The following is a 26976-nucleotide window of genomic DNA, read 5'->3' on the forward strand; positions in this document are numbered from 1 at the left end:
ACTTTAATATAAGAGGGCAAGTCTGGAATTGTAGAAATGGCACGTGCAAAGTAAAGCAAATAAATCTGGTATCTGGTCTGCACAGAAATATGAAAAAAACTGGTCAGTTACTGTAGGCAGCTGGTCAACATGAGCAGAGCAGGAGAAGCCTCCCCCTTACACAAACACACACACACACACACACACACACACATCAGGCAACCATCAGGTAATGGTCAGGTACCAACTGACCAAATGACCCAGTACCAATGGTCATGTACAACCTGTACTGGGCTACCAAACTGCTTGAGGAGTTGCCAAAATGGAGACTACTCAAATTTAGGTTAAGAGATCCATTCTAGGAAAATGCATAGGCTATACACCTAATTCGAAAGACAGACTGCAACACCCTCCAAACGCTAGTGCATGCAGTTCACTCTTCCATTTCATAAACTCAATGGATACACAGGAAGGGAACAAAGAGAGGAGGAAAAGCAGAACATAGATGTAAAACAGTGAATGAAGGAATCTGGGACAAGTTTTAGGGCAGAGGACAAATAAGGGGGAAGACACCAATTAACCGACATAGGAGAATTGGCAGAACTTATCTTTCAGTTTACCAACCAAGTTACAGCAGTGCTTTACATTGAACTTGACAAACCTACTAGTTTGTCCCTTTCACTCTTAAATAACTCATACCATGAGGTGGTGGGGGAGGGAGAAGCAAATAAAGCAGCATGCAGGAGGGAGACGCAAGGAAAAAGTGGCCAAGGAAAAGGAATGGTGGCAGGAGTACTTTTATACCCTCTCTAAAATAATAATTGGTCACAGCTAGTGCCAGGGAAAGGCAGTCTCTCAATAGAGGGAAAATGCCTGAAACTGGTGATCAGCAGCTTCCCTATGAGGGCTCAGGATTTGGGCAACTTGGCTCAAGCATGTTCATTAAGAGGCAAAATGGCAGAGTTTAACTGGTGTATGGTCTTGGAGGGATATTCCACTGGGAAGGCAAGAACGTCTCAACTGAGCATATGTACAACTCCAGTAAACACACTGTGTGTGCGGCCCCTAGTGCTGGCAGACCAGTACATGTGGACAGCCCACTTCAAGGGAAGAATCAGGGGAGAGGGGATTCGAGACCTGGAAGTATATCCACATATAATATGAAACCCCAAGTCAAAGGTCATCAGTGCACTCTCTCAGTGATCTCTCAAGCTGCCCGTTTGGCCCTGTTCCACATGTAGCTTATTTCCTTTCACTGCTGCTCTAAAGCTTTTTAATAAACTTCCACTCCTGCTCTAAAACTTGCCTCAAACTCTCCTTCTGCCTTATGCTGCCTCAAATTCTTTTTTCTAGGGAGGCAAGAATGAGGTTGCTGCAGACCTGTACAGATTCATGACTGACAACAGTCAGAAGCGGGAACCAGAAAGAGAAAGCAACCCCGGCCTCGCTGGTCATTTTACATTAAATGAAGCCAACTGACTTTTGACTAACAGAATAAGAAATAACTAAATCAGCGTTAGTTGTATGCATAACTCATAAGGCTAGAATATTTCCTAGAAGCTATCCCTGTAAGAAAATGTTTTATCTTAATAATAATTTTTTGGATGAAATACTTTCTCCTTATCCCGACTTCATAAGAGAAAAAGCGGAACAACACTTACATTTTTTGAAGATCAATTTTATTATTGAATGCATGCCCATCATTGTACCCCTGCTCTTGGTGAGGGTAAAATGAGGCATACAAAAAGGTTTTCAAAGAGTTTTTTCATAGATTTGTATAAGTCTATCATCATATAATCTAAAAAATTACAATCTTTCGTCTGCTTTTGATAAACATTCCCTGCCTTCACTGTGCATTTTCCCTTCTTGCTATAATTAGTGTACATTTCTGTTTAATTTGTGAAACTGAATTGTTCATATCGGTGAAAAACAATTTTTTTCTAGGAAGCTTTATATACATGCTATCAAGTAAAGTGCCAGAGTGACTTTTGGTAAAATTACTCAAAGCTTTATTAATAAATTATCTAGATTTTTTTAATGAGTGAATATATTTTCCATCTTTAAGTTTTAACTAAAATATAGTTTAACTAAAAGTTTAACCAAAATATAGTTTTGAATGATCAAAACATAATTACCTTAGAAATCTATCACAGCCACTACCTATCATTTGCTAAAAACCAAAACAAGAACAAAAACCAAAACAGAAACCAGGAACAAGAATAAGGACAACATCACACACACTGCGTGCTTATTATGGGTCAGGTATTGTGCTAAAGACTGCCTCATTTATTAATTCTAATCCTTATACCAATCTTGTGCAGTAGGTAGTATTATACCTAATTTATAGATGAGAAAACAGAGAGATTAACTAACTTGCTACACATGAGGTAGTAAGGAATGGAGCCATATCTGGAATCCAGATTAACTGACTTCAAGACCTCTGTGTGAACTATACTGGCATTAAGGACACAAATATTTATATACATGAGTAATTTGAATCAAACTCAATGGAGATGTGGCCCCAGTGTTGTGTTTATGTTTGTCTAGGTTGTATATTTCACAATTCTAGGAGACATCATTCAAACTGACGCTTTCCTAATACTTGAGGGCAGAAACTGACTCCTGTTTACCACTATAATCTCAGTGCTTGGCACAGGCACTTTTAGTAAAAATAAGTTTTATAATCAACAAAGTATTATTGGCTCAGCTTTGTACAATAAAATATAAATAGAAACCTCTAAATCCAAATGTTGCTATCTTTGTTTCACTATTCAATTTTTAGCAAAAAAGATTTAGCCTTTTGGTTCCAAACAATCACTACTTCCTAAAAATTTAAATACCTGATTATTTATCAATCAGTAACTGACATAGGTAATGGGAATTTATATTTGAGGCATAGAGTGATGTGGTAGAGGTGAAGACAAAAAAAAGTTATTTACAGTAGAGCAGCTTACAGTATTCACACAACCGGTAACACTATAAATATCTAATTTCCAGTGTGTTAAATATACAATAATTGCTATATTAATTCATCCAAAGAAGTATCCACACTTCTCTGTGGTAATGAGAGGTTTCATGTGGTATAACTTGAGCTCTACCTTGAAAAAAGGATTAGCATTAAGATGGATTTCATGGAGAGTAAGAAGTATTTCAAGTAATTTGTGGAAATCACCAGAGGTAGAAATTTATATGAATCATTTGTAGAGTTAAGATGAAAGAAATCAGCTCATTAGAGGGAAAGCATTGGGAGATATAGAATCACAAAGACAGCAATGGCTAGGCTCCAAAGGACCAGAATTTCAGGTTGAGCAGTTTGGACCATAATTTCTGTATTACTGCAAGTGCTAAACGACACAATAAAGAGAGGGAGAGAGGAAGACAGGGAAAGAAAGAGAGAGAGAGAGAGAGAACAGGGTTGGGGGTAGTGGGAGAGAGAATAAGGCAATAAACAGCAAAAACTTCAAACGCAAGAGGAGTCTCTCTTCCCCTGCTGCCTTTAATGGAAATAATCAACAGGAATGCGGGATGATTACAGTATATTTTTTCTCTGTGGGAGAGGGAGATTATGTACACAGAACCATAAAGCATTTGCTTGCAAAATTAATTCAAATTGACTTGTATGGGAGCACGGTCACAGGAATTGAAAACAGCTGAAGGATGGTGGGAAAAAAAAGAGGATCATGATAAACAGCAATCAAACCACTTGGAAAAATACCTGGTGGTTGGGCCCCAGGGAACTCTGCAAGGACTAGTTTTATTTAACATTTTCATTAATGAATGGGAAGATGGAAGTAAAAAACAAAACAAAACAAAAATCATTATATTCACATACAGAAACTGGCACAAATTTCAATGTCAGCAGATTTTTTTTTTCAAAAGAAAAATAATTTTAGGCCCAAGTTTTGTATGGGCTATATCATTTGGCAGAGAACCACTTAGAGACCTATATATACCCCATACATAATGGGGAAAATGAAAATATTTGGATTCAATATAAAATCATGGAAGTTATACTGGGAAATAGCCATTTGGTACAAGTTAGTAGTTAACTCATGTCATAGGAGAGGTAATAATAACTTGTATATGACTTTCTCAATGATCTGAAACTCCTCCCTGCCTGTTTTACAAGCAAGTGGAAAAAGCAATCTGAAGAAGAAAAAAATCAGAATAATTAACAGTTGGATACAAACCTAGACAAAATGGTAAGTATGGATAACATAGCTGTATATGTACATATAATCTGGAGTAAAAATATTAGATGGAGGTTGGGATGGAGGGGAGAAGAGGTGGATTTCACCACATGAACTACTAACAAAGAGGAACAGAGTTTGTCTGGATGCCATACTTTCTTGAGGAAGTAAAACTTAAGTCAAATCTAAAGGATAGGACATTTAGCTAGCCAATTACAATTGGGTTAAAAAGATATTAATAAGAGGATATTATGGATGAAGTTCATTTTCCAATTTATTAGTTTCTCTATTAATTAGGAAAAATACTTTAGGAACTTCTAAACAAGAAAATATTGGTATTAGTTTGTATTTATTTTAAATATATAACCAGAATGAACACAGGGATACCTAATGAACCTAATGAACAAATAATGCGTGTATATCTCAATCGTACTATACAGGAATTTGCTATGACTATTATCAATTCATTTTAAGTATTTGCATATATCAAAGACTCAATACAACATTTGTCTTATATACAGAAGCAAGAGCTGGACATTTTTAAGAACTTTATTCATAATTGCTAAGTTTCCATATGAGGAATCTAAATGCAAAACTTTTTGTCTTCTATACTTCAGTGTATGCTTAATGACTATCTTAAATTCTATAAATTATTTATCTTAATTATTTTACAGATGAGGCATGCTTTTTATTTTTCTAAAAAATAATAAATGCAAAGCTACTTTGAATCAGGCTTGTTCTTCATTACATTGGCATTTGCATTATATATTATAATATCCATTCCCTTTAGAATTCTGTTCTATCACTGCTGAAATAAAAAGCTTTTCAATATCCACTAATGTGCTCTTTTTTACTCACTTCAGCATTACTTTAATCTTTATTAGCCTCTTTGTGCTCAGTGTGGGCTTCTGTGCTAGTCATTATTTTTCTTCTCTTTCAGTAGGAAGCAAAACCAAAATAGGGTTCTGGCAAAATTCACTGTGATCCTCTACAAAATATGAGAATAGCAGAGTTCAAATACGTCTCCTCACTCTTGCCTTCAGTTTGAGGGACAAGGAGTCATACCTATAACACACACACACATGCACACACGCACACACATGCATGCACGCACACACACATGCACTCACACACATACTATTGTCAAAACCTGAGTACCAGAATGGAAAATCCAGCTTAAGTTTTTCTTGATTGAGGAGAAACACATAAAGCGCTAACAATGTATTCACAGTCCATTTTGAGTAATCTAAGCCTGAGTTATTTCCAGCTTCAAAAGTAAGCACTAAGGTTCTCAGTCTCAAAGAAATAATAGAACAAAGTGACAATAAAACAAGAAAAGCCATAAACTTCTGTTTTGAAGTATCTACAGTGTAGGGTTATTCCTTTCTCTTGCTCCTCCAGGCAGAGAACAGGTTACTTTGTTTCCATTTTAGTACAAATATATAGTCAATAATCTGAAATCTTCAAATGAATAAATGATTATAAATGATCCTAAAAGTGCTGAAGATCAGCATTAGAAAAAAATTAAAATAATGTTTATATACTATATTTGACTGGAAGAAGAAAATAGAGCAAAAATCAAAGTAGAATTTGCAATGCAACTGCATGGTGATGCTCAGGGGAATGTGAGGTTTTCCCATTGTGTGCCAGAGGAAGCACAGACAACTCAGTAGGAAGAAGGCTGGTTCCACCAAAGCAAAGGAGGCAGGCACATCTTGTGATCATACATAATAATAGCTTATGGAAAAAAAGAGCAATAGTGGAATTTCTAATACATGAGATCACAAATTGTTCTAAGCAAACACTGAACCATTAATTTTATTCTCACAAGAATAAGCCTTAAAAGCACTTGATAAAAATTTCCAGGGAATGATTATGTTCACATGCAGGCTTAGACTATACAAATTAATCAATATAAAATGTTCCAGAGGGTGACTGAAACAACTCTACTGTAATTAGAAGGAAGCAAAACAAAATATATTTTTATGTTGCATACATATAGCCTAGTGAAGCTATGAATAATGAGATTGATAGTTTAAGGGCAGAAAAAGAGTGAGGAAAGCTTTAAGTGAGAAAATATTTATTTTACAAAGAGTCTATTGGATTTACTATTATTCCACCAAACAATTTGATTAGAAAATTGAGATAAATATATTTCTATAAAATTTTAAAATTGATTCTAAATGCTTTCATAATTTTAATTAAAATGAGATTTATATAAAACAAAACTTTTACCTGTTAAGACTTTTATGTTCTCAAAGGTTTTCTTTATCTTTCTCTAAGGTTCAGATTTGGAATTTGCTACCTCACATTTGACACTCAGTGAGAAGGAAAGACGTTGCAGAAATTTGAGTAGGTATGCTCTATATGTTGTTTCAACATTTATGATCTAACATTGAATGGAATGCAACCTACTCTGGACCTTTTAAAACTTCTCTTTGAGATGAATTTCTTCTTTAGCACCTAATCCTCTATGTATAAACTAAAAGTCTGAGTATCTGCCAGAACCTGGTCATGTCTCTGAAGACCTAACCATTTACAGTAGCTCATCTCTGGTTTTAAATAATCAGGATCCCGGAAGACCTGGGATTGAAATGGACTCAGTCTCCAAGTAACTGCATAACCTTGGGCAAGTCACTTACCCATACTGAACCTTATTTTTTTCATTTACAAACAGAATACTAAGTGTCCTTTTGCACATTGTCATTATTAGTACTAAATGTTGGTATATATTTATGTACTAAAAGTATACATTTTTTTCATGGCAAGCTATAATTAGAAAGAGCGATATGACACTGCATGTGCCAAATACAGAATACATGCTCTTCCCAGGTGTGTTGCAAACTACTTAAGTGGCCTTGATCAAATACCATTATCTCTCTGACACTTTTGCACATTTATAAAAAGAAATAACAAGACAAGAAAATGTACTATCTACAGCCTTGTTCTTCTTGATTACTCATTCTCAAAATCATAATGCTTCCTTATAGTCCAGGATTTGAGGAATTTGGGGTGTTTTATGACACTTCTGTGGCCCTAATACCTAGAAGATTGAAGGAAATACACTAGGAGCCCAATAAATTTATGTCGAATGAATAAATGCAGCAAATTTGCATAAAATTTTCTGTAATATAGTACCATTAGATATGTCCAGAAGAAAAAAGAGAAGGAGAATTAAATTTTTTATCGTGAGGCAGACCAACAGCTATACAAATGCACACACACGCCAACACACCCGAACAAAGTACTGAGGATCTCTTATACAGGATGAACTCTTGCTACTTTTGAAATTCTCTCTCTTTGGCTTTTGAGCTTAACTATGATGTTCCTAGTTATGAATCTCTCTGACTTTATCCTGCTTATGTTTGTTGAGTTTCTTGAATGTGTGCATTAATGTTCCCTCATCAAATTAGGGAATTTTATGTCCATTAATTCTTCAAATATTTGTTCTGATCCTTTCGGCCTCTCTTCTTTTGGGACTCTTATTATATCTGTGTTCTTCCTACAGATCTCTAAGTTTCTGTTTATTTCTGTTCATTAATTTTTATTTCTGTTCCTCAGATTGGATTATGTCAGTTATCCTACCTTCAAGTCTGCTTGTGCTTTCTTCTTTCTGCTCAAATCTGCTGTTAAGCCTCTATTGTAAACTCTTCATTTGCTTTTATATTTTTCAATGCCAATTTTTCTTTTATAAGAAGTTCTATCTTTTTATTGATATTTTGAATTCAATTATACATTATTTTTATACTTTATATTATTCTTTAGATATATTTTCCTTTATTTATTTCAACATATTTTAACATCTGGGCATCTTCAGCACGATTTCTAATAACTGCTGTTCATTTTACCAGCAATACTTTCTTGTTTCTTTGCATTTCTCATAGTTTTTTGTTACGGCAAACCTAGCATATTCTACCCCACTCTCCAGGGTTTGTTAATGTTTGTTTCTTTACTGACTTTCCTGAAATAATTCTGTATTTTTCAGTGCTTATGTGTAGCCATGGAAGTCATTGGTCTATTAGCTTACATATCAGCTATTGCTTAGATGGAATATTTTGTTAATCTCAAACCAGTAAGTGTTCTCAACTTGGTTGAGGGTCTGTGTGTGCATGTTGGGACATTCCTTCAATATTCAGCTCAGCAATTAAAGACCTACCTTACCCTTCACTTCCTTCTTGTACACAGATAAAACCTTAGGTCTTTCTCAGGTCTTTCCTGAGTATACATACATCTTGGGCATGTACACAGCCCTACACATGTGCATGACCTTAAAAATTCCAAATAATTTATTGAGGCATTTTAAAATTCATGTGGACATCTCAGTTTCCAGCTTTCCCTAAGTTTTCTGGTTGTACAGCCTATTTTTTGTCCCAAATTTTATCTAGATGCCAAAAAAAAAAAAAAAACCTTGCTATTTTTAAAAGATTCATTCAATTTTATTAAATAAACATTACACATATTTCTCCAAGATGTTGGTTGAATTCCAGAGTTCCAATAAAAAATTGACTCTAACAATATTTTTCCAGTTTCTTTATGGCATTTTTTTGAGAAAAAAATTTGTAGGCCATTATTCCACAATTTTTTGGACATCATTCTGATGATGTATATTTCACCTACGATTATGTTTCTTATCTAATAACAAATGCCACAGCCAACTAAAAATATTTTAAAGTATATATATTTTACTATCATTGTATATACTTTGAACATTCATTTTACTTAAATATAATACAATTTTTTATTTATTTTGACTTTGAGTGACGTAAGACAAAACATAGTGCCTGAATTCCACACACATTTCTCACATTCAAACCAAATATACATTGATTAAGCCCCTCTAAATTAACTTCCCTGTCTTCAATATTAACATTGGGTACACTATGTCAAAGGAAACATTACTCAACATAATTATAAGAATTTTGTAAAGGATGCTCATTGTTTAAAAAACAAAACAAACACAGTACTATATTAACAATAATAATAGGAAAAAAAAGAAAGCATGAAGTTGTTAGAATAATTGGAAAAATCCCATTCCCAATGCAGAAGGATTATGTTTTTTAAAAGCAATTAATTGTGTTTCATATAGAAATCATGTATAAAATAGAGTAATGTTCCTCAAATTTATAGTTGCAACAGCAACTACAACACCATACTTATACTCTCACAGATACACTCTGTCAAAGCACTATTTTAATAACTTCTGAGTGGAAAGGGCAGAAAAACACAAAACTAAATTCAAAGAGAATATCATATATTTTCTCTGGATTCTAAAAAATTAATTTCAACACAAAATATCAGCCATCTTCTCAGAAAGAAAAAAACTTAAAATATTTATTCAATGAATTATTTTTGGTATGTGAGAAAAAGGAGAATACAAAATATTTGTAAAGATTCTCATAGACTGATGTTAGCCAGCCATTTATCTGTATGGGGTGATGATAGATGAAAGAAAGAGGGTGTGGAGGTGCAGAGAAGAAAGGTAGGGAAGAAGGAAGAGTATAAGAAAGATAAAAGAGGAACACATTAAAAGTATACATGTCATTATCTTGAGCCTGGCTATACCTGGGTAATGCAATGTTTTTGTTGTTGTTGTTGTTATTTTGCCTTATCTTTATCTTCTACTCTCTTAAAAATCTACTAAATTCCTTTTTTATATCATGTCCTTAAATGCATTTATAGCTTTTCAAAACTAAAAAGAAATACCAAATTGATGAAAAATATAAAAGCCCACTGAGATGAGGATGTTAATATATAAATTATTATGAATTAGAATTGTTAATACAATGTGTTATTTTCATAAAAATTTTCTTAGTAAAGAACTGATTAGCACACCTGGTTTGCTCATTAATTTGAAAATAAAATTTTTGACTATTTAGGTTGTTATAACCAAATTTGTTATAAAATCTGACTACTCTAAAATTAACCTTAGATATCTTCTAAAAATATTAGTGTGCACAATTTTCTAGATGAATTGCATATATACATGCATATTTACAAGAATTACATATATTATAATGGTTTCTTGGAATCTCTTTTATCTCAATGGCATTTAAAGGAATTTCTTATAGTATTTTTATTCCCTGATTCTATAAAGAAAGTAAAAAATACATTGGTGCCAGCTTTGAATCAACACTGATCATAAACCTGTTAAATTTTATTCCCTATGCAATATGCCAGGATGACAGCATATTAGTAGCAAATCAAATACTATTTGATTTAATATAAGCTAATTCTGAAAGTTTTTTTGTTGTTTTAACGTGAACTTTTCATAAATGTTGAAAGAAACTTCATATTTCTTTGTGGAACAATACTTAAAAAGGAAATAATATATTTACTCTTCAGTCACTGAAAGCCATTCCCTAGTGTTTCTTTCTTTGGTCAGAGTTATTAGAAGTCCCTCCACCCCATCCAATACAGGCATACCACCTCCTCCCTTAACAACATATACATCCAGTCCATTTCGTTCCTGTGTTACAAGTATCAAGATGCTTATGCACATAGCTTAAGTTTTAGAAAAGCTATCATAAAAACTTACCCCATTTTTTGGAAAAGCAATCCATCCCAGGTCCCCCATGACAGTACGTGAATCCAATAAATTCACTAAAAAGAAAAGAATACTAAACTCAGTGAAATATATAACATCATAAATATTGTATCTCTATCTTAATAGTCTTATTAAAATTGCATGTTGTTTACATAAATTATGTGTTCATTATGATGAACACAATGGGTATAATTTTAAAAAAATATATTGATGCAAGATAAGTGATTTTAAATAAACATTTGAAGAACAATCACAGCAAAATTATTTCAAAGCAAGTCATTACCCTAAATGTTTTTTTCTTGCAAAACAAATTTTAAAAAATAGAACAAAGAAAAAAAAAACAAGACAAAAAGTAAGCCCACAAAAATGAAAGGTTCATGCTGCCTTGTAAAAAGCTCTACTTTTGGGGATTAAGCTGCAGCCATAAAATTGTAGCTAAATGTATTTTATTTTCTTCTGGAAAGCTGTTATGAAGCAATTAACAAATAATTTACATTAAACAGCAATAAACTATTCCCAAGCTTGTAACATTTTTTGTGATATTAACAGAGATCTGTAATCCAAATTGCAAGTTTAATTAAGAAATAAATCTACACACCCTTAACCAAGACAAGTAAATTGTAACAGTTCTTGAGATAGTTGCTATACTTAAGAATCTATTGCATTCCCAGAGATATCTTCTACTTAGATATGACCATAGTCTAAAAAGAGAGCTTCATGTAGAACTGCCAGATACATTTTATATATAGGAATCCTAAGATATTTATGAACTCCAGAATGGAAGTTTTAGTGCCATCATTACAAAAGGAAGCCATTTATGAGTATGTACACACACTCACACACACACACACAGGTGCACACGCACACACCACTGCACACACATACAGACTCATACATATCATACATATGGTGTTGCATATCTCTGAGATATCAAACTAGCTTATAGGGTACTGTCTAGTCAAAATACTTTAGCCCTGGATCAGATATCATTATCTTTCCAACCTATTATACCTATTCCACATGAATCTACCTAGCCTGCTGTGCAACAACGCCACTCAGAATGAACTTGGCATATGAACCTAAAAGGGAAACACCTGAGTTATTCCTGTGTAGAGGTACCAAAGCTACATTCAAAAGCCAGTATCTTGAAATGCCACTGGCTCTAAAAGGATGATTGTATCTGTAAGTGTAAGCCTGAACTACTAAAGAAGTAACAGTTGATAGGCTGGGATGTGTTGCAATACTTATAAGATAATATAAAGTTATTATGACTGAGGAAATTTTCTACATCTTAGAGAAATTATGTGCATTTAACTATTGGTGTGCATCATTTATTTCACAGTAACAAAAATTAATGAGACAAAAGCACGTTTGGGAACATATATATCTTATAAACCACATTGAAATTATATAATAATATTAGTAACATTAAATTAAATCAATAACTTAAAGTCTGTAGAAAAACAAATATACTAAATATTACCTATATATACACATTAATGCTGTTGATGCTAAAATATACTTTCTTCATCTATTTTCTGAGCTTGTTAACTATACAAATAAATGCATTTTAATGTTTGTACCATTTTTAACCTACTCAAATCATATTGGTTTTAAGGAATAATAAATAATTTGTGGAATTACTGATTTCTTAAAGGAATGGTGACCTAACTGAAAAACCATTCTTTAAAAAACAAACAAACAAAAACTGTTCTACTACCCACTGACCTTGCAAATCCTGCCACTCACTACATCTAATTTTTCAGTTAGATCCACACTCTTCTTTTCACTCTATTGTTGGTTTTTCTGGTTTCCATGGGAATAAGGCTACGTTAAGCTTAAATGTCCTTGTCCTCATTTTAGTTTTTCTGGGACACTAGAGCTGTGTCTAGACATGACTAAATACCAAGGGGTTGCAGAAACTAAATTGTTATGTTTATTCATCTTAATGCTTCATGTGATTCACCTTTCATATTGAGCAGCAGCCTATCTGTGTAGATTAAAGTAGAGCAAATCAGCAAACTAAGGGTGCTACCATGATGGCAATCAAATTGAACTTAATCCTTTGGTGGCAAACTGATGTGCATAGGAATTCCAGGAATTCATAACCAGCCTAGCATGAGAAACACAGCATTCCTTGTAGACCTCTTACTAATAAGAAATATTCATTATTATCAGCAGAATTTCAGATGGCTTTTCAAGATTCAGTTAGCTGCACTTGAATTAACTTTAAATTATCATTTATACCTTCTTCTTTTTTTTTTTGCTGAAAATATGTATGTGTGGGAGTAAACAGATTAGCTCAAAATACTAGCTTGGCTGTTAATACAATTTACTGAGAGCTTTCAATGTTGGAATATACTACAGAGTACATGAAAATAACCACATTAGGGATCTCTATAATCTTACAGTGATATGATCAAATAGTTTTCTTCATATATAGAGCAGGAAATTTACAAGAAGTACACGTATGTTATCTTCCCACTACTGTCTAAAATTGCTGTCCTTCTGGAAACAAATGATTTCATAAAATTCACAGTACAAAAAAAGGTAATTACACATCCCATTAGTGAAGTGGAAATTGAGAAAAATAGAGTAAAATTAGGCATTTTTAGTAATCACTTGCATATTACTATATTACAATTTTGTTTATATAAAGAGAATAAATTAGAATTTGATTCTCAGAGAAAATAATTAAAATTTATGTGTAAATTTTAAAACACATATCTTTCTTTTACCTTCTGAACTGCTAATGTTTCCTTTGTCCTTCAAAACGTGTTTTAGGGACTCCCTTCTTCAGGAGACTATTCTGATTTTCCCTTTCCAAAATCTGAGTTAGGTATTATTACTATCTCTAAAAAATGAAATGCACAAAATTGTGTTGTTCTATTATAAAAGCACCATGTTTGACTCATGCCTACGTGCCTAGCTCAGTTCAGAACAGCTGAATAGCTGTTTGTCTTGTGAATGAATAATTTGGTTAGTGGGAAGATCAGGAGGGTGTGGCTAATCAGCATACACCAGTGGTTCTCAACATGGATATATAATAATGTCTGGAGACATTTTGATTATAAAAACGGGGGGCATTTATCTATTTTCTGTGTTCATTAATGGATGAATATTTGCCTCTGGCATTTAATGGGAAGAAGCCAGGTATGCGGTAAAACATCCTGCAATGCACTGGAAAGCTCCCCAGGAAATAATTATCTGGCTAAAATTTCACAAGTTTGAAAGTTGAGAAATCCTGTTACACACCTATTGGTGCCACTAGAAAATTTCTACGTTCACAGTTCTTTATATGGTACATTGATAGAATGATCTCTTCATCTACCAATGTAGCATTTAAAGAATTGAGAAAGTAGGAATTTAACAGAACTTAGCATATTGGTGGCATTTTTTTTGAACCAAAATACTTATATTTAAGCAAATTAAAGTAATAAAATAATTTGTCTTATTTATAAAAATAAAAATAGAATATCTGACTGCATAACACCACTAAATTATTTTTCAAATAACCAATATAATTATTACAGGTGTTCTTATATACGTTTTCATAATTTCTCAGTATTCATGACAATATTCATGAAAAGCACTTTGTCACTGCTCTTATTAATGCTTCCACTTCCCCTGCTAGTAAAATAAAAAAAATAATAAAAAAACAGCTATATAAAAAACAGTTTAGACATAGGATATATAAAAATGTGAATTTTCAGAGGTTAATTCCCAAATTTCATTATCAAATTTATTTAAAAGAGGGATTGGCAGTAATAGAGCACAGTCACTAAGTATCTTCTGTGCTATAATTACAGTAATTAAATTGTTCTGAACAGTATATATCCTTGTTGTAAATTGAAATGAATACATAAGTATTGATCTTCATTGTACAACTTAATTAAAACTTGTCCGGAGAAGCCATTAATGAATATAATTAAAGGAAGTGTTTGATACCACAGTTACTCTAAAAGACATTAGATATCAGAGATTTTATGAAAATGTTTTTATTCTATTATTTATATTTTAAAATAGAATCATACAATTTAACTGAGAGACAGGTTTCAAAGTGATTTTCCCTCAGCCATTGTATAATTACAATGAAGATGGACCTATTGGTTGGTATTAGTATTTTAATCAGTAATTAAGAAGACTGATTCTCCAGGAGAAATAACTTTAAAGGGGTCAATGAATATGTACTAAATTCCAAATTCCTGAAGTTTATATATGGGGAAATACTAATACAGGAACTTTTTAATAAGGAAAAGTCACTTAACTGAATGCCCAAATAAGTAACAGATTATAAAAGAAACTAACTCAAAATAGTCTTCAGTATGCTTTAATTTTATTACTACACATTAACAATTTCAATGCTTTCTTGAATAGAGGAAAGCCTTTAGAAAATTTACTTTCAGAAAAAGCAGAGGATTGCTAACTCGTTATTTTTGTTAAGATTCAAGGACAGCAAAGAACAAATGAATAAAATAGAATACGCATAAAAGGATTCCTAAATCCTCAACTTCTCCACATTCTAACAATTAAAGTTTAGTTTACATTAATAATACAAATATGCTTTTCAGTGATTATCAATTTCAAACATTCATAACTTGCTCTATATCCCTTTGACTCCACCACTTTTTCCTTAACAATTTGCCAACGTAAGTCACTATGAGCAGGAAATGTATTAGATTCCCCAGGAAACAGACACATTGGAATGAATGTGTTTTCAGACATTGAAGAGTCAAAAGACAGATCAAGGGCATGTGATCCCACATCCACCATCAGTGTGCAGGCGTTTAGAGAATGTGTGATCCTTGATGACATGAAGATAGACAATTAGAAGGCATATTGTTACTTATATTGTTTCTGTTTTTTCTATTATCTTCACATTAACAAACACAATTATAATGTCAGACCTTCACTATAGTATGAAAAGATAATAATTTGGGCTAGTTACAGATTGGATGGCCTTCTCTTTCTCTAAAGGCATTGAATCAAAGTCCCATTGCATAAAACAGACTTTTGATGGATGCTTGCTTATTCACTTGGATTTAGCAATATCAAAAAAGTTACTGGATTCAATTGCAATACACATTTAACTAATCTGTGGGAACAAACCCCATATATACAGCTGTCCAGTCTCTCTCCACGGTCCTATTCAGCACAGATGTGATTTCTTGCTTTCAGGCTAAATTTTATAATTTGACAACTGCTGCAGGGAACAAAAAATGGTTTACAAAATGAGTGCAGAGAAAGAGGACATGTGTTTCCCATTGGAAAACTAGATTTGTAAATTTGGGAAAAATTATGTTATAGGTTTACAAGTGTTATGATTTCTGGCATCCCTTCTCTCGAAGGCAGGAAGCCATACCAACTGTATTTTTCACAGACAATGAATGGAAGAGTATTTATTTGACAAATCTGAGCAATTCATATTCATAGACTTTATTAGAAAAAAAGAATATGGGGAAATACTTATTGAATGCTTATTATATGTCAGGTGCTCAACTAGGCAATTTCTGTATAAAGCAGTATCTGAGACCTTATCAACAGACCACGAGCCCTGCTTATTGTCTCCTGCAGCCAAATCTGCCCCCCACTTAAGACCTAAATGTTAGGTCATTTTATGACAGCCACCTATTTCCCTGGACATCGAAATACTCTAATCAATAATGAACCTACCTTCTTTGTACATGAACCATGGCAGCTGAACCTAGCTTGATAAAAATTGCACAACCAGAGACTGATTTCATTCTAAGTAAACGATGAACCCAAATGAGCTGTCAACATTACCTGACAAACCTATATTTGGGTAATTAGGCCTTTTGCATATTAACCACAAAGTATTTCCTAAAGATTTTCATTAAAATATATTCAGAAATAAACCTCACATTCCCATCCAGTGAATGTCCTATCTTTGTCCTTTTCATAACTCAAATTATTGAATGAATTGTCAACATCCATATCTCTTATTTTCTCACATCTTCTTCAGCCCTTACCTAATCTATTACAATCTGGCTTCAACCCCCATTATTCTACCAAAACCTCTGTTACTAAATTCACTAGAGATAATTGCGTAGCTCTGAGCTCCCAATTTGTCTTATCTTTTGGTAGCATTTGGTCATGACCATCATGGACAAACTCTCACTTTCCATCTTCAGTGACAACAGGTTCCTGTGGTTTTCTTCTACATCTCTAGCTATTTCTTCCTCTTTCCTTTATAAGCTATTCTTCCTGCACCATCCCTTCAAACCTCGATTTTGATCAATGCCTCATTTGTGTAGACTGTCTTCTCTTCCCACACTAAACCAAAAATTCTTAGTTAAAACTTAACACCAAAATTTTAAACAAGCTTTTTAAAAGAACTAAGTCTTGGTGCTAGTCCATGCATATCGAATCAGATTATTAAGGATAGAGAATGGCTCATATGTTTACTTTCTGTTGGCTGGATGGTTGGTTTTAAAGGAGATATTAGCATGTTCCCCCAATGTAAGGACTCCTCCAGAGGAGCTCATAAACTTCTGAGTTAAAATCTAAATGTTAATGATCACACAATTCCATTTATTTTATACATCTCTCTCTCCTAAAATTCCTATACATTTCTAAAAGTGCCTGCTGGTTTTAACACATTTATGGTATGTAATCATCCCCAAATTCAGCCTGTCCCCAAAGGAATAAAGTATCTTCTGTATATAGAAGTAAAAATAAAAATTGTCTTCCCATGATCCCTAGTTCAATACGTGCAATGCCATAGAGCTAATTGCTCTATCCAGATGTCTGAGTCACCCTTTCCTCACCTTTACCCCCACATTGAATCACTGACCAAATCTCACTGATTTTAACTCTCTAAATTGCCTGCTCTGTTTCATTCCACAGTATAATCAGTCTAGTCAAATCCTTGCCATAATTTTTCTCTTGAAAAATCTCCTAGTGGCTTTCTCTGCAGAAAAAGGTATAATTCCTAACAATTTCTTCAAAATACTGCGTCCAGAAAGACCTTTGTAAACCACCAATATAATCATGTGACTCTCTTACTTCAATCTTGTAATATTGTCTTATTATTTTAACATAAGTCCTTCCAGGGTTTTTCTTTCCAGTTTTTCAAGCTTACTCGTCTCTATATTTTCCCATTTCAGCAAAAATGAACTTATTTCAATTCCAATTATGTGGTCCCACTATTGATTCAGTTCTCTCCAATGATCTGTGAAGGGGATCTGCAAAGGAAGGGAATTTTGGTAGAAAATATTAGTAAAGAAAACTCCTGACTGCCTTGAATGTTGATGGGTATGGATGTATTTCCTGGAACTGATATAGTCATCGAGATAAAATAAGTAGAGTCAGCAGGGGAGCAAAGCTTACAGATTAAGTTTGGCAGAGTGAAGGGATGGGAAGTATCTAGTTCCAAATTATATCATAGAGTTGTTAATCCATCTAAACTTGAAACCTGCCTCTCTTAGGAATTGCTTTTATATGAGAAAAAATCAATTTTGTTTCTTAATCCAGAGGGGCAGTTATTTGCTGTTATTTGAAGAGAAAGACATACTAACTGATACAACTTGTAACTGGCAGAGCTTGAAGGCCAACCTATCTTTCCATTCCAGTGTCTATTCTCCTTCTATCATGTTAATACATCCAAAAAGTGTATTCACAGAATTCTAATGACATTTAAAAACTAGTCACTTAAATTTTCACATTATTTATCTTTGAAGTTATTTCTAAGAGATTATTTTTATTGTTCCTTTAGATCTTAATATTATGCTTAATTGTTTACTGCAAATAATGAGTGCCTTTAATTTTTTGTTACAAAATATTTTCATCTTTAATTTACCCCAAAGTATTTTTCAGCACCATAATTACACAAAGAAGTTATAGCATTGCTCTTCAAAACTTAAGCAGTAGAATATTCATACCATAAAGCATATGACTATGATGGAAGCAAAAATCAATCCAAAATATATACAAAGTATTTTGAATTAATAGTCTAAAAATGCGTAAGCCCAGGGAGATAGTAGAAAGGAATTCAGAGTTAGTATCCACTGGTTCCTCTGTACAAAGTGCTTAGGCAAAGCTAATACACTAGTCTACTGACCGCTAAATTAGGACTAACGAGCAGTCTGCTATATTCACAGAACATATTGCATGAAAAGAGCAACACCATGTGGTTTTTGGTGGCTACCTTGTCAGGTACGGCAACCAAAGTTGTCTAATCTTACATATTGTTTTTATTCTAAAAAGAAAAGCCAACATTAGATGATATGAGACTTGAAAATCTTTATATCACAGAATACTTCACATAATAACTGCTTAATTGCACCCTACTATGTATATAGATAATATGAGGCTGTTTCCTTCAAAAAAAATTGTTAAGTCCTCACTACTTGAAATAAATGTGCATATTCGCAATTCACTTTGGGAATGCTTCACTGCATAGCAAATACTCATGAGTTCTATGGTTCTGGTTCTGCTATTGTGTGATCTTGAGGAAATAATTTTACTTTGAGGTCCTCAGTTCTCATGTCTGTAACATCAGTGACTGAAACAAAATTTTATGTTTCTATACTTCGTATACATTATATCACTTAATCCTAACAATGATCTTTTAGTATATTATTTTCCCCATTTTACAGATGAGGAAATGGAAGTCAAAAAATACTAACAGAGCAGTGGCCCAAGGTCCCAGAGCTAATAAGCACATAGCTGAAATCTAAATGCAAGTATATGTGACTCTGAAGCTCTTTCTCTTGTATCTATATCATTCCTGCCCTAATATCTGACTTGTAAAATACAAAGGTTCACTCTTTTGAACCTTTGTATCTTAATCTTTTATATCAATGAATTTTATTAAATCAATGACTGAAAATTGTATTTTACAGAAGCCAGCATCACCATAATGCTCTCATTATATTGTACATCAGATGAAAATCTTCAGGTATATCAATCTAAACATAACAGATATTAGTTTTTCCTGGAAAAATCACGTTTTAGTATCAAATTTTCAAAAGTTAGTTACAAGATTCCAGGAAGTAAAAGAGTAAGCAACAAAGGAATAATAAACCCTCATTTCTATTTTTTTTAAATTTTATTGTTCACTTTGCTTTAAGCATGTTAATGGGGGTGAAATAAGATATGAATTTGTCCTCAAAAGGCAAATGGTACACTAAGAACTACTGTATTAAAACAGAATTTTAAAATGTATGCAAAGCTGATTCTTTCTTTTGAAGAAATCCTTACCTTGGTGAAATGTGTGAATTATACCAATCTTTAAAACAACCTATATAATAATTAGCTTTCCAGACTTCAGGGGAGTATAAATGAGGATTACAGGAGACAGAAATTTTCACAAAATCACAGTATATTTTTAAAGTGATGGGTTGTACCAAAAATAGGCAAACAACTAAATGACCCAGTAGTCCTGCTTATAAAACAAGAAGTGACCCAAATTTTTGCTGACAACTTGTCATTACTGCATGTCAGTCTTTTGGTTTAGTCAAAATTTAATACTAATGTAAACCCTCCATAATGATTCTTTATCTAAAATTTTTAAAGATGATATTACGAGAAATCTTTGGTTAACGTTTCATCATTGAAAATTAGTCAATATTTTAAGTAATACAGGCAAAAGACTAACAAAGTACAAATATTGTGCCAAATGGTTTTAGGTGGCCGATCACAAACATTTTAGTTCCCAGAACGAATTATCTATCTCAAAATAACTACCGACGGTCATGACAGTAAGAACATATTTTTAAATTAGTCTATTAAAATACAATGCTTTATACACCTTAATATTATATAACATTTTTGTAGTATTAATCATTTTTGCCTAGCTAATCTAGTACTATAATCTATTTTTGGTCACAAAATGACTGCAGTAGTTGGCTGTTTGCCCTTTTTCAAAGGTTACAAATAAAAATAAAAAATAAAATAAATGAAGTAAAATAAAAGTACATTCAGTTTTCTGTGATATTTGGCAGACATTGTTTTATGCATATTAATTACTCACATTCTTTTTCTTTCCTTAATATCATAATCTCAGTGATATGCTTCATACCAGAGTGTGGATCAGAGGGGTCTTAGCAAACAATGATTATCATTTGCTATTCTCTTAGCCTCTCTTAAATCTGTTAGCCTTGTTATGTGGGTCTGGCAATGAAATTTGGACAGCAATCTGCTTGCCAATTTCTGGGAAACTTTTGTTGTTTAAACTAAAGGAATAATGCTGCTGACAAGGCTATTGGTGCTTCTCTTTCCTTTTTTCTTATTCTGAATTGAATATGATACTGGTAGATGCATTAGCATTCATGAAAACATAACACAGTGAGCATGAGAGTAAGACCAAGAAAAACAGACTTCTGTCTTGACATTATTAAACCGCAGAACCCAAGCCACCAGACATCTACCCCCAAATTACTTTATTGAAAAAAAAAAAAACCTATTTTAAGCCACTGTTGGATAGTTTTTCTATTTGTAACCTAATAAAATTCTGCAGATAATACATAAACAACTGATGAGAAAATCCAACTTACTGCCTTAACTTTTGTTCAAGTTTTATGGAACATAACACATACAGTAAGGGTTCATTCATTTAACAAGTATTTACTGAGTATCTACTTAACTGCCAAAAATTATTTTAAGCTTTGGGGATACATCAGTAAATAAAACAGGAAGTATCTTGTTGATTGTTCAGTCTTCTAACTGATTGGCCCTGAGAATAGAAACTCCTTTGAATTTATATTACCTGTGAAGTCATCTATCTGAATCTCCTAAATCAGACTCTCAGGCGATAACTATCTAAGTTAACATTTAGCATTTAGGGATATATATACATATAATATATATTTATTTATATATATATGTGCATGTGGACTCACTGACTAATGTAGAAAGGTAGACTTTGCTCAATGTCGGAGTGCCAAACCATACTGTTTTAACACATATAATACTTGGCATATATATTACTTACTATGCTAGAACTTTTATGAGGCACATTATTATCGATAATTCAATCTTTTCAATTCTAAACCATATTGTCTATATATATATATATATATATATATATATATATATATATACATACATACATATACAGAACTATAGAATCCCAGGTTGCAAAAGTATAGGTTTCCAAAGAATTTGCTTTAATCAATTTGATTCCATAAGTTTAGGTGGGTCCAGACATAGAATAATTAACAATATTCTGAAACTGGCTCTAATGAGCACCTCTCGGTTAGGGACCATTGGTTTAAAGTAAACTTTACCAGATATTATAATTTCTGTTTTAGGCAGATTTTTAGAAAGTTACAAGTCAGGATTATATCACCGTGATCTTTTGTACAACATTCCTTTTATATTTTACACAGTAGGTTTTAAACTGAGCTCACAATGGGCTGGAGGTTCTAAAAAGATGTCTCAGAGGTACAAGCATATGGATGAAAAGAGGAGACAAAAACATAGTCAGGAAACCCAATAATTCTCTGCTTTAGATATTGGGCTTCCGCAGTGATTTCTTTTGAATCTGCTGCTGCTGCTGCTGCTGCTGCTGCTGCTGCTGCTTAAAAAAACAAAAAAGTCCCTAAAACCACTGCTAGCTTTATGTCCATGGCTTTCCACAATGACTAATACAAGAGTCCACCAGATAATCAGTGAAAAATAAAAATATTATTCATGGCATCCTTCAAACAAAAACACTACTATAACAGCTTTTCTTAAACCTCAGAGTTGGAAAAAAAAAATGTTAGTTTCCCGATGCATTGACAGATTTTCTACCAGGAAGTGAGAACTGTGTAACTGAAATCTTATACTTAAATTTTCTATATAATTGCTTTAGCATTGATGATAGTGAGATTTTCTTGATATGAGTTTTCCATGTTTCCTTATACATGTATTTATATTATTTTTATCTTCATTTATTTTCTCATGAAGCATACTATTTATATGTAGTATACTACATTTATATGTAGCATAAAAATATATAAACATATATATATATTTGTTTGTTTGTTTGTTTTTGAGAAAGGGTCTCCCTCTGTTGCCCAAGCTGAAATGAAGAGGAGTGATCATGGCTCACTGAAGCCTTGACCTCTCAGGGCTCAGGCTGTTCTCCCACCTCAGCCACCTAAGTATCTGGGACTACAGGTGCACACCATCATGCCCGACTAATTTTTTGTATTTTTTGTAGAGACAAGATTTTGCCATGTTGCTCAGGCTGGTCTCAAACTCCTGAGCTCAAGCAATATGCTTGTTTTGGCCTCTAAAAGCGCTGGGGTTATGGGCATGAGCCACAGCGCCTGGCCGAAGCATACTCTTTTTATAAAACATTATTCCTTCCTTGAAAGATGGTATGCATAAATAAAATAAAAATCATAATACTAACTATATTTAGATAAATATAATCTCTAGCAAAATGAGTGCAACCCAGAGCTACAGAGTCTTAAAAACACTAACCAGATGCCAACCAAACTGTACTTAAAAAACCTTTATCATACATTTTAATTTTTCTTACGTATAAATCTCTTATAATGCTATTCTATTCAGACCATTAATAACATCGTTTTTCTATTTTCCCTGCAATATTAGGAATTCTAACCAGCTTGTAAATCTAAAGTACTTCATAAAGTAAGTGACAGTCAAAATAATCCAGGAAATGTAGAACAAATGAAAGAGTAAATCTTCCGCTCCCATGAAATTTAAACCATTTAGAAACACATGTTTTATATCAATTGTTTTTCTGGAGGTAAAATTAAAATATACTAAGCAGAAAAATATATATATATCTTGGCTATTAATAGCTCAAGTTATAGGAATTTGGAAAATTTATCATAAGAAAACAGGGATCTTGGGAAAGCTGCAGTTGCTTAAATTACAAAGGTATAGTGACCAAAAGATATCTACTAATTGTTTTCTAGCAGCTTGCTAATCTCAGTAGGACTTTCTTCTCATTTATTCTTTTGGTAAGTCTAAAATACAGTATTCTACTAACAAATTTCTTGGAATTAGCTTGCTTTGGTTGGCAAATCATACAATCTTTCAGTTGGTAACTTTTCAGTTTTGGAAAGACTACAGTCCCAGGGATTCTGAACTCTATTAGCTAGGAATTTGTGAAAAGAGCTATGGTGGCTTCCGCTATGTTGGCTTCAGCAACAATATAGTCATCAAGTATGACTAGGTGTACTTAACAGCAGTGACTTTAAAGAAACAAATAAGTTACTTAATAATATTTGTTCACTAAACAGAAATGTATAGATTATAACATGCTTTACTGAGATGCTCCATATGGAATAGCAAAGCATTGGAGCTGGCTCTCAATGAGTTTACAGACAGGCAGGCTTCTTTATATTGATACATTGGTATATGCAAAAAAAAAGAGGAGAGGTTTTGCTGCCAGTTTCTTTGGAACTAACTTGCCTTCTTTGAAAAATTATACTATTTCAGTGGTGATTCTCAGTTCAGAAGAGAATTTTTTTTTTCTGGTTTACCTTTACTTTTTACAGAGATATCTGTTCCCATCAAAGATCAGAAATGTACAGACAAGCAAAAACACAATTCCATCTCAGTGTGACAGGTAACATCTAGAATAAAAATGGGCACACACTCCTGAGAAAATCTTGTACAGATCTAGGCATAAATATCAGACTATCCAGTGAAGAAAAGAGGTGAGTGTTTTTGACTGAGCTCATAGGATCCCACTGCACTAAGAGCAGTTCTTCACCACAGAAGCTTGGAATGCAGGGAAGGGGAACTGGAAGGAGAGGTGGGCCAGAAGCAAAATACTGAGAACTTTGTACTCAGACTCGAGTTAGATTTTTATCCTGAGGGCACTGGAGGACCATTGAAAGGTTTTACTCAGGGTATAAGGAAGGGCTGCTTGAGCTATTGAACTGAAGTCAAGGGTTTTTCTCCTGGCATTTCTATTTGCAGTGAATATTAGACAGAGACAGTACTCACTGACTAATGTAGAAAAGTAGACCTTGCTCAATATTAGAGTGCCAACCCACACTGTTTTAACACATGTAATACTTAACATATATATTACTTACTATATGCTACAACTTTTATGAAGCAATTTTTTTTTTTTTTTTTGAGACAGAGTCTCACTTTGTTGCCAGGCTGGAGTGCAATGCCACGATCTCAGCTCACTGCAACCTCTGCCTCACAGATTCAAGCAATTCTCCTGCCTCAGCCTCCCAAGTAGCTGGGACTACATGCATGCGCCATCATGCCCAACTAAGACGAGGTTTCACCATGTTGGCCAGGAAGGTCTCGATCTCTTGACTTCATGATCCACCCGCCTCGGCCTCCCAAAGTGCTGGGGTTACAGGCATGAGCCATGGTGCCCGGCCTATGAAGTACATTGTTAATGAGAATTCGATCTTCAATTCTAAACCATATTGTTATAACCATCCCATATAACAGACAAGAAAACATAGGCACAGAGAGGTTTACTAGCTTGCCCAAGTCACACAGCTGTAAGTAGTTGAACCAGGTTCCTGAGCCTGTGATTTTACCATTTTGATATATCTCAGCTAAAATTCTGCACTGGTTCTGCAGTAATAAGATGTTGGCTTTGATACTGGTTCTAATTTTTTAATAGATCAAACTCTCTTCTTTCAGTTCCCTTATTTATAATATTTAGTTCCTCTAATCTGCCTTACAGGCTCTTTTATGGGATTCATGTGGAATCATATTTTTTCACAATATAAGCAACATAATGTTGATTATAAAATATTTAATATAACCCTGTACATAAAGGAGGTAAAAAGCACCCAAAGGGTTGGCTTGGACAGGAGATGAAAAGTGAGTATTCCAGGAAACCATTCAGTCTTCTCTCTTGCTATAAATAGTAGTGCTGCCTAAAATAATGAAATTCATCATGAGTTAGAATGAAACTATTTTTAACAAAGCAAGAGGTAGTGATCATACTACCAAGCAATAGATAGCACTTCTTTAAAAAACTTCTTAATATAATCATAATTTTGGGTATATTTCCTAATATAATAATAATTTGGGGTATGCAAGGCTAGATCTAGAGTGCCTGATCTGCACTAGAGACTGGGAACTAGATTGCTTATATACTAGAGAAACAGGAAAAAACAGGAAAGGTAAAGCATACATGCCATGAAATGGAAACAGGAAAATATGCAGGAACAGATCTTCCCTTGTGCTAGTGGGGATCTGGACAATGAAGAGAGAAGACTAATAGGAGGTAAATTAGTGTGTAAGAGTATGATGACTAGCAGCTGATCAAGGGTTTAATGACAGGGAAAAAATCAGAGCTATGAGTAAGTGTGAAAGGAAATATCTCCAAGACTTCACATACATTTTTAAGACTTGTTTTGAAGAAAATAAATCAATACATATGTAAACCACTTAGAACAATTCCCCACACACAGTTAAGTCAATAATATATGTTAGTTATTATTACTTTATACAGGTGTGTGCATTCATGAGCCTGCAAACACATGCATACATTTTAAAAGCAGAGCTAAATATAACACATTCCAAACTATCTTTTACCTGTTTATGCTTACCTAAGTAAAAAAGATAAGCCTTTATGAAATTACATTAATATCTTTTGAAAATATAAAAATCCAATTATATTTCCAGGTAATATTTTTTACTCTGCATATAATTGAACAGATAAGAAATCTATATATTTCAAACTAAAAGTAGAGGTGTTGACTTATAATATCAGTAATTTCTAAGAATTTAATTCTTTCAACTATCTACTTTCAGCAGCATCTTTCATGTCCTTTTAACGACTTTCTATATGGACTATATATATATATATATATATAGTATGTATGACATTATATACATATGTATATGACATTATATACATATATATACATATATATGTATGACATTTTACACATATGTGTGTGTATTTAAAAGTGAAACTGATAACATATTATTATAGGACTAAACATTCAAAATATTTGAAGACATTTCTTGATATATTTTGTGGCAAAAAAAAAAAAAGAAAAAAAAATCTGCCCTCTACCAGTCTACATGAGGGTAAATGAGGTAAAATACATTTACAATCCATAACGCTTGTACCAATGGTTCTCCATTTGTTTCCTAATCAAATTCCAATATTCAATATTAAATAATGAAAAAAACAGCAGAAAATCAAGACAATGTCAGGTGGTTGATTTTTACCTTGGACAGTTCCGTGGAAAATGTGCATATCGATTCCTTTCCTCAGATTGTTTTCCCAGCCCACATTCCCTTTAACCATACAATGTAAGGAAGATGACCATCTGTGAGTGTGAA

The 26976-nt window shown here is 33.2% G+C and overlaps 1 protein-coding gene across 7 annotated transcripts in view; it reads right to left on the bottom strand.

The window, feature by feature from the left end:
* Positions 1–26976, bottom strand: part of EPHA5 (EPH receptor A5) — a 349250-nt gene that overhangs the window by 311518 nt on the left and 10756 nt on the right. For all 7 annotated transcript variants that reach the window (XM_017508673.2, XM_017508672.2, XM_017508671.2 and 4 more), the window contains exon 2: positions 10705–10769. In XM_017508673.2, the coding sequence (XP_017364162.1) occupies positions 10705–10769 (65 nt within the window). The remainder of the gene's footprint in view (positions 1–10704; positions 10770–26976) is intronic.

The sequence above is a fragment of the Cebus imitator genome, unplaced genomic scaffold (assembly GCF_001604975.1).
Source record: "Cebus imitator isolate Cc_AM_T3 unplaced genomic scaffold, Cebus_imitator-1.0 Scaffold398, whole genome shotgun sequence".
NCBI lineage: Eukaryota > Metazoa > Chordata > Mammalia > Primates > Cebidae > Cebus > Cebus imitator.